Consider the following 7880-nt stretch of genomic DNA (forward strand, 5'->3'; position numbering starts at 1 on the left):
TTTTGCCAACGATCCCAATAGGGTTGGAAAAGGCCCATAGGGCCTTTATCCAACCCCAAAAATGAACAATGGTCCTAACGTGAAATTTCTGAGCGAGCTCAACTAAAAGGGGGAGATAACTGCTCAAAGTTTCAGAACTGTAATTGTGATGGGTTTGTGGGTTATTAGTTTAACATACCATTAACACCAAAGGTCATGTAAGGAATGACATGCAAGCGTTGTTGGTGGAGTACTCGGAGAGAAACCACCGACCAGCAGTCAGAATCTGGCACCTGCCCCACATGGGTTTCAAACTCTCGACCCAGAGGTGGAGGGCTTGTGATAATATATCGAGACATCTTAACCACTAGGCCACCACAGTCCCTTAATGTTGAGAAGAACCAAGTCTGAAATATCTCATTTGAGTAATAATTTTAATTAATAAGAGGCCCAGAAGTATCGCTCACCAGGTTTGTAATGTCAAGTAATGTTCTGAATACAGATCCATTGTTCTTTCCTGAAGGAAAATTGAATATTTACCTCTACTTCCTCTATAGTGCACCACCCCTCCTGCCTCCCGAGGATCAGAGCCAATATTTATACAAAGTCTGTTCCCCAATCTGATTAAAAATACATATCCTAATTATCACTACGTTGGATAAGAGGATCTAAGAACATCCCATTAGGGGTCACGTCAAGATGACCTTTTGAAAAGGCCAATCAAATTGGCACTGCCAGAAATCTTGACTGGGACGAAAAAGCTGTCCACATTATTTTCATGTATGTAGCCATCTTGCCCGAAGTGCACAACAAAGCTGATGTTGTAAGGTGTTTTGACAGTTTTGAGAAAAATGTGTTTTAAAGTTGCGGATGAACCATTAATAACATAAAGTTATATCAATGATATATTAAAGTGAACAGTCGGGCAAGGATGGCTAAAGTCGGTAAAAATGGTGTGAATGCATCCAGTATAATTTCTTATGAAATGGAAAAATAAAATCTCGTCAAAATCTGTCTGCGTACGAAGAAATTAATTTAAAGTATAGTAATCCTAAAACGTCCTCCCGGCTGACTATGTCCGTGGTTACATTTCAGCCTCGCTTTCAATGCTTTCAACTTCCCTTTACTTTAATGGTCAGAACTGGGAAACGTAAGCAGAACTTGGCCGTTGTATTAATATGTGAGAACTTTTGGAAGGCCAATGAACGCATTTAGACTGATTTTCTTTGCCCGACTATTCACTTCAAGTGTCATGATACAAAATAAATATGTGTATAACATGAAGGTCAAGGGTCAACTATAATTAGATATATGACCTAATTTATGAGTAGGCACCTTATTGCATTAAACGCTGCTACATACTTTTAGATACTAAAAGGTTACTTCTCCTGAGAAGGCTTCTTCTTGCACATAACAAACACAGATTTTTAGATCACCTGAGACGAAGTCTCAAGTGACCTATTCTAATCGCCTTTTTTCCGTCGTCGTGCGTCGTATGTCCATAAACAATTTACATTTTCGACTTCTTCTCCAAAACTGCTGAAGCAATTTCAATGAAATTTTGCACAAACCTTCTAAGGCATAAGGCCAATCAAAATTGTGAATTATATGGTCCCCACCCCCCAGGGGGCTGTGGGGAGGGGCCAAAAGGGGTAAAATTGAGTAAAATTTCAAAAATCTTCTCTCCACTCACAGATGTGGTAGAATCAAATACTCTTCATAGATAGAAAGGTCTTAAGGTCCTTTACAAAAATTGTGAATTATATGCCCCTGGGGTCTCTAGTTTCCCCCTGGGGAGGGGGGGTTAAGTTTACTATACTTTACATTGAGAAAAAACACATTTTTGAGCATTATTTGATCATTTGTAATAGGAAATGAGTCAAATGTTGTCAGAATTATCAGTATGAGATGGCCATTTAATCCTATTAACAAATTTTCTATGACTGATCCCCAGGGGGCCTTAGGGGCGGGGTCAAAAAGGCTAAAACTTCAAAAATCTTCTGAAATTCTGGAAATGGTAGAATCAAATACTTTACATAAATAGAAAGGTCTTAAGGTCCTTTACAAAAATTGTGAATTATATGACCCTGGGGTCTCACGTTTTCCCCTTGGGAGGGGGTCAAGTTTACTATAGTTTATATTAGGGAAAACACATTTATGAGCATTTTTTGCTCAATTTTCATGTGAAACGAGTCAAACTTGGTTAGAATTATTAGCCTGAGATAGCATTTTAATATCATATCCACATTGATTCTGGCCGATCCCCTGGGGGCAGAGGGGCGGGGCTAAAAATGGGTCAAATAGGCTAAAACCAAAAATCTTCTGAAATTCTGGAAACGGTTAGAAACAAAAACTTTTCATAAATAGAAAGGTCTTAAGGTCCTTTACAAAAATTGTGAATTATATGACCCTGGGGTCTCACATTTCCCCCTGGGGAGGGGGTGAAGTTTACTATAGTTTATATAGGGAAAACGCATTTATGAGCATTTTTTGCTCAATTTTCATCGGAAAACGAGTCAAACTTCGTAAGAATTATTAGCCTGAGATAACATTTTAATATCATATCCATATTGGTCCAGGCCGACCCCCTGGGGGCAGAGGGGCGGGGCCAAAAAAGGTCAAATAGGTCTAAAACTTGAAAAAATATTCTTTTAAAATTCAGGTGTTTTTGTACATTCTACAAGCTGGAACTTTATTAACTGCAAACTGTGTATGATGCAACTTTACTCTAATGCTCCTGTTCTATTATGACATCCATGTATTGTAAAAAAAGCACCATCAGATTGTTTGTAATGCTTCTAACGTTTTTTTTAATACTACAGCAACAAATCAGAATGATTCCATGGATCCAGAATAAACGAATATTATGGCAAAATTGCATAGCCAATAGGACCAACATGATAGGATTTATACATAGACAAACCAGATTTTCTGTAGCCTCGGGCCTTACTCGTGTAAACAATAATCACATATGCACTGGCACTATACAAGAACATCTTGTATTGTTCCCGACTTTACGACACTGTCAATTTCTTTGACCATTTTCCTGAGAATTGGCTTATCCTTGGTATGAATCATATCCTCTAGTACTGCGGACTGTATATACAAAAAGGCACCATTCAATGGGACGGAATATGGTGCCATTGCTGCGTAGTGGATCCCCATTAGAGCCAAAATGCCATCTGCAGGCGTCTCCACTTTGCTTATTATGATGTCTCTATACATCAACAACAGAGTAGTCTTCTGGCCGAACCTCTGGTGCATGATCCAGGGCGAGTTGTAGGGTTTATGTTCTGCTGCCACTTGGTCGGGTAGCTCTTCATTCTGAAGGAAAAATTGGAGAAAATTATGTATCAATTAACGCCCATCCAAATTAATAAAATGTATGTATTGTGTGAAATAACTATCATTCAGCTAGTTTCCACATACATTCTCTCATGATAAATGCAAGTGATGGTCAACTTTAGGATTTAATCTTTTTTTTATGAATCAATTGTCATGGTCATCACTGGAACAAGCATATATCTTGCCGGTATAGAAAAGATTAAGATTATAGCAAGTTCAATCACCTAAATTAAAGAGGAAACATATAATGTTCAAGATAGTTTTTACTGTTCATATATAGGATCTTAAATGAGTGTTCATTTCATATGAGATTTTATGAAACGAGTCTAAGAAGATTTTATTTTTGAAGAGCCAGCAAAACCCCTGGATATTAGGCAGATTATGTGATAAATATAGATATTAAATATCTTATACCTTCACAGCATGAATTAGAGTGTGGTGTAGTGACAGCTTTCCTCCAGAGTTGATACCTTTTCCTCCAATCTTTGGCAGATGGACGAATGCCACAAGAGTTTTGACTTCTGAAATTTAAAAATATTTACGTAATTAGTTTCATCTGTACACACAATTAGCCAAAAAAGTGAATTTATTACTACTTATAAAAAAATGAATGCATGATTTCACATAATGCAAGTTCATGCATTTTTTACTGCCATTGCAATGAGGGATTACTTTTGTTGAATGTTTTGTATGTATATGATAGTTAACATTTTAAAATGTACCCACGACATGTATATAATGTCTAGTTAACTTTAAAATGTTCCACTACATGTAATATATGTCTAATACAGCTGTATCAAAATATCTCACTCTTCTGACAAGGTTACATTGGCTGTTTATAAAACACTGGATGTATATATGTTATAAAAAGCTTCAAGATAAATGTTACATATACATGTATATTTCAAAATAAATAATCACCATCATCTATCAACGCTCTCCTGGAGACATTGACCATATTTTTGGAGAATAGATAATCCAAATTTTTTTCTGTTGCTGTTCTCAAGTTTTGTCGCACCTTCATCAAAGTTGCCTCCGGCAGAATATTTGCCAGGTGCTGGATCAGCCAAGCAATTAAAGTAAAATGGTTTTGTTAATAATTACAAATTATTTTAAATTTGATTAATATCATCTCTACCATATCTGTATATATAAGGTATGACATGATGGATGTTTATATGATTTACCAGATAAAACTTGGTTCGTTGAGTTTTACGTCCTATTAACAGCCAGGGTTATGTAATTAATAGGGACACGCAAGGTTTGATTGCTGAGGAAAACCGAAGTACCCAGAGAAAAACCATGAAAACAATGGTCACATGGGATACCCAGAGGTGGAGGGCTTGTGGTAATTTGTCGGGACATCTTTACCAAAATTTTAAAAAAATAAAGAAAAGGAAAAGAAAGTGAAGATCAGGTTAAAGACCAGATACTCACATGAATGGGATTTTTGAAAACTGGATAGTTTTCAAACAGAAATTCAATTCTATTTTTCTGGGGAACAGCGAGAACCTCTTGTCTCCAAAACATCTATTGTTTTTTGAAGAATTCTCCAAACAGTATCTTTGTAGGATTTTTCTCCACACTTCCTTAGCAAAAAATCCTCCCCTTGTTGTTCATTATGATTTGTTGCTTGAAAAAATAAACAATAAATTGTTATAATCTTTAACAAATTATGTCTTTAATTTGTGTTATGTATTTTGTATCTTAATCTAAAATTGTCCATAGCTTGTCTTTTTTTCCCTTAAGTATCTGAATTTTTGTATGCAGCTAAAACAAAACAAAGTAATGCTTACAAGTGTAGATATACCTGTAATATATTAATTATAAGACTCTTTCATATGTGAATATTAAGGATAGGGATATTCTATCCAAGGGTAACAAAAAATTATAAAAACCGGAGGCTTGCAATATTTTGTGATCCCAGGGGTAGAATATTCCTATCCTTAATATCCATGTATGAAAGAGTTTTTCCTCTCATACCTCGACGATTTGTTGCAATTTTACTACAATCACCTTCCGCCATTTTGAAATAAATTTGAAAAAAAGAACATGACTGCAAGTAAATTCTCCTTACATGAAAATTATGTGATATTTTCAACTTAAATCCTGTTGTATGTATCTTTTAAAGTAAATCCAGTCTAGTTTCTGAAAAGAATTGTTAAATCGACCTAAAAAACAGTAATTTTGTTGACACTGTGACGTGCAATACAGCTTCAGGCGAAATGAGTGTATTGCCCTCGATCAGTCAGCATTACATTTGTAGGTATGAGAGAAATGTATATATTATTAAAGTAAACATATGGCTACATAATTAGTAATTGAGTCATTTTTTGATACATACCTGCTAATTCTAAATCCTTGTCACCTTGACTGATACATGTAGCTGTAGACTCGCTTGACTGTGATGTTGACGGTTCTGCTGGCTCAGGCAGAGGGCAAGGATTAGGCTGGCAATCTGGTTGTTCATCACATGGCTGCTGGAATACACAGAGAAAAGGAGGGTTTAACAGTGAGGACACATAAATGACATGATATGTAAAATTCATTATTGAAGTTTAGAGTATTTTTATATATTAAATTTGTTGTTCTTTTAGGTTTTCTCATCAGTCATTGTTATTTACAGTAGCTCGAGTTACCAGGAGATACCATTACCCTTTGACTGATGCACATGAATCTAAGTTCTTGAACAAGAGGTGCACGGGCCTAGCTAATATGTATTTGTGAAATATTTACATTTATTACCTTTTATGGCGTATTCCATCCAGGTTTCCTTCCCCTTTTCGTGACCGTTGGTGTCTTATTATACATTCTCCTTTTCAGCGTCAAGCGTAAATTGCTCTGATGAAAGAAATACATCATTGTAAGCATAATCACCAAATTTAAGATGCCATTATTTGAATAATAATCAACAGTTGAAAATAACTCTAAGAATAATAGCATTACTTCTTGTTTTTCTTATAAGCATTTCAAGAAAAATATATTTTTACTTACAAATATCATAAAATAATCATTATTACATTCTTTGTATATAAACAAAATTGGAAGTCGTATAAAAAAACTTTTGTCACACATATTGCTTGGTGTTAATGGTTATTTCAAGACCTTTTTTTTTACATGCAGCTAGATGTTTGGAAAGATAGACACATGTTGTTAGATGAGTTAGAATTTCAGGGAGTTTTCTAAATACATGTTTTACTCTTACAAATATTATACACATGTTTTACTCTTACAAATATTATACACAAAGTATTACCTAGATCTTTCCTCGGCATGCTTGAAAGGATCATTTCATGCATAAGAAATAATGTTATTATTATTACATAGTTGTTTCTCAGTGGCTCTTCTGGGTTATCCCTCAGACACTGGTACTTTGCTGCGATCATTTTTGCAGTCAATAGAAGTTCATGTTCTGTGGGTCTCCCACCACTATTTCTAATCAGTTGATCCATACAGGATCTCACTACCATGCCTTTCTCTTTCCCTTGAGAAATTTCTGAATAGCTGGCAGGGTCCTCCAGAATTGCGGAATAAGGCACTGTTATATTCAAGACATGTTCTTGTGTCATGCTGGGTGTTGATGGTGATACCATCAAAGGTTTTCTGCATTTGTGGCATTATGTGTACTGCGCGAGGAGGCGTCATCATTTGGGGGACAGGAACTTCTTCAATGTTCTGAAAAGATATTAAGAAATATACTCTGTAGATGAGTAGGCCTATTCTTAGTTAATACATGATGACAAAGCAAAGAGCCATGTAGAACATTATAATATTATTTAGCATTCAAACATTAAACTACTAATGTGGTATTGAACTGGGTACATATGTAGGTTTAACACCAAATGTATGAGGAATTCATTCAATGGCAAATCAAATACATGTATATCATTCTTTTGGTGAAATTTATATCCTTTATAGAAAACTATTAATGTGCATATATATGTGTGAATATTATAACAGTCATGTATGTGTACTATGTAATTGTCTTAATGAAACAGATCCATTTAGATAGGTGGGTGATATTTGTAACAAAAAAATATATTATACATCAAAGACTGTTCACTATATTTGATAGTGTACCTTTTCTGCCAATAACACATCGCGGATTCGCTTCCTGACCAAGAATGAGGGAAATAAGTCCTTCAGATCGCTATCATTTAAGGTCATAAACGTTTTTCCCGTCGATTCCAGCATCTGCAGATATAAAAAAAGTGAAGCAGTTAACATATGTGTCTGGTGATTTCGTTCGAATTAAATCTGATACCGGTATCGAGTTACAACATACATGTCGATTCTAGAAAATAAAAGTGGACTAAAATATCCTGTAAACATGGATTGAATTGTGTCGATTACAATATCTTGTTTGTATTCATAATACATACCTCGAATTAACATCGATTTGTAGCGAAAAGTACTATAATTTACTTTTCTTGCCGTTTTCTCAATCGAATTCGAATTCCAACAGTCATGCATGGTATCGCACCCCAAAGTGAAAGTACAATATTTCTACACCTTCGTAACAGAAGAGTTCCAAAACAAAATAGTAAGACACTTGC

The 7880-nt window shown here is 35.2% G+C and overlaps 1 protein-coding gene across 1 annotated transcript; it reads right to left on the bottom strand.

Annotated features, from left to right (window-relative positions):
* Positions 1-2720: 2720 nt before the first annotated feature.
* Positions 2721-4384, bottom strand: LOC138311437 (uncharacterized). The gene is made up of 3 exons (XM_069252793.1): positions 4246-4384; positions 3739-3845; positions 2721-3303 (listed from the first exon to the last, which is right to left on the bottom strand). Exons 1-3 carry the CDS (start codon positions 4346-4348, stop codon positions 2962-2964), a joined length of 552 nt encoding a protein of 183 aa, XP_069108894.1. The 5' UTR covers positions 4349-4384; the 3' UTR covers positions 2721-2961.
* Positions 4385-7880: the final 3496 nt, after the last annotated feature.

This window comes from Argopecten irradians, unplaced genomic scaffold, assembly GCF_041381155.1.
Source record: "Argopecten irradians isolate NY unplaced genomic scaffold, Ai_NY scaffold_0023, whole genome shotgun sequence".
NCBI classification, from domain to species: Eukaryota; Metazoa; Mollusca; class Bivalvia; order Pectinida; family Pectinidae; genus Argopecten; species Argopecten irradians.

Bases quoted from the DNA above. Each gene is read 5' to 3' on its own strand.
- LOC138311437 (XM_069252793.1), bottom strand. From the start codon at position 4,348: ATGAAGGTGCGACAAAACTTGAGAACAGCAACAGAAAAAAATTTGGAT. The intron at 3,846-4,245 runs GTGATTATTTAT...TTTAAATTTCAG, and splicing joins GAGAGCGTTGATAGATGATG to AAGTCAAAACTCTTGTGGCA. The intron at 3,304-3,738 runs GTATAAGATATT...TTTTTCCTTCAG, and splicing joins CTCTAATTCATGCTGTGAAG to AATGAAGAGCTACCCGACCA.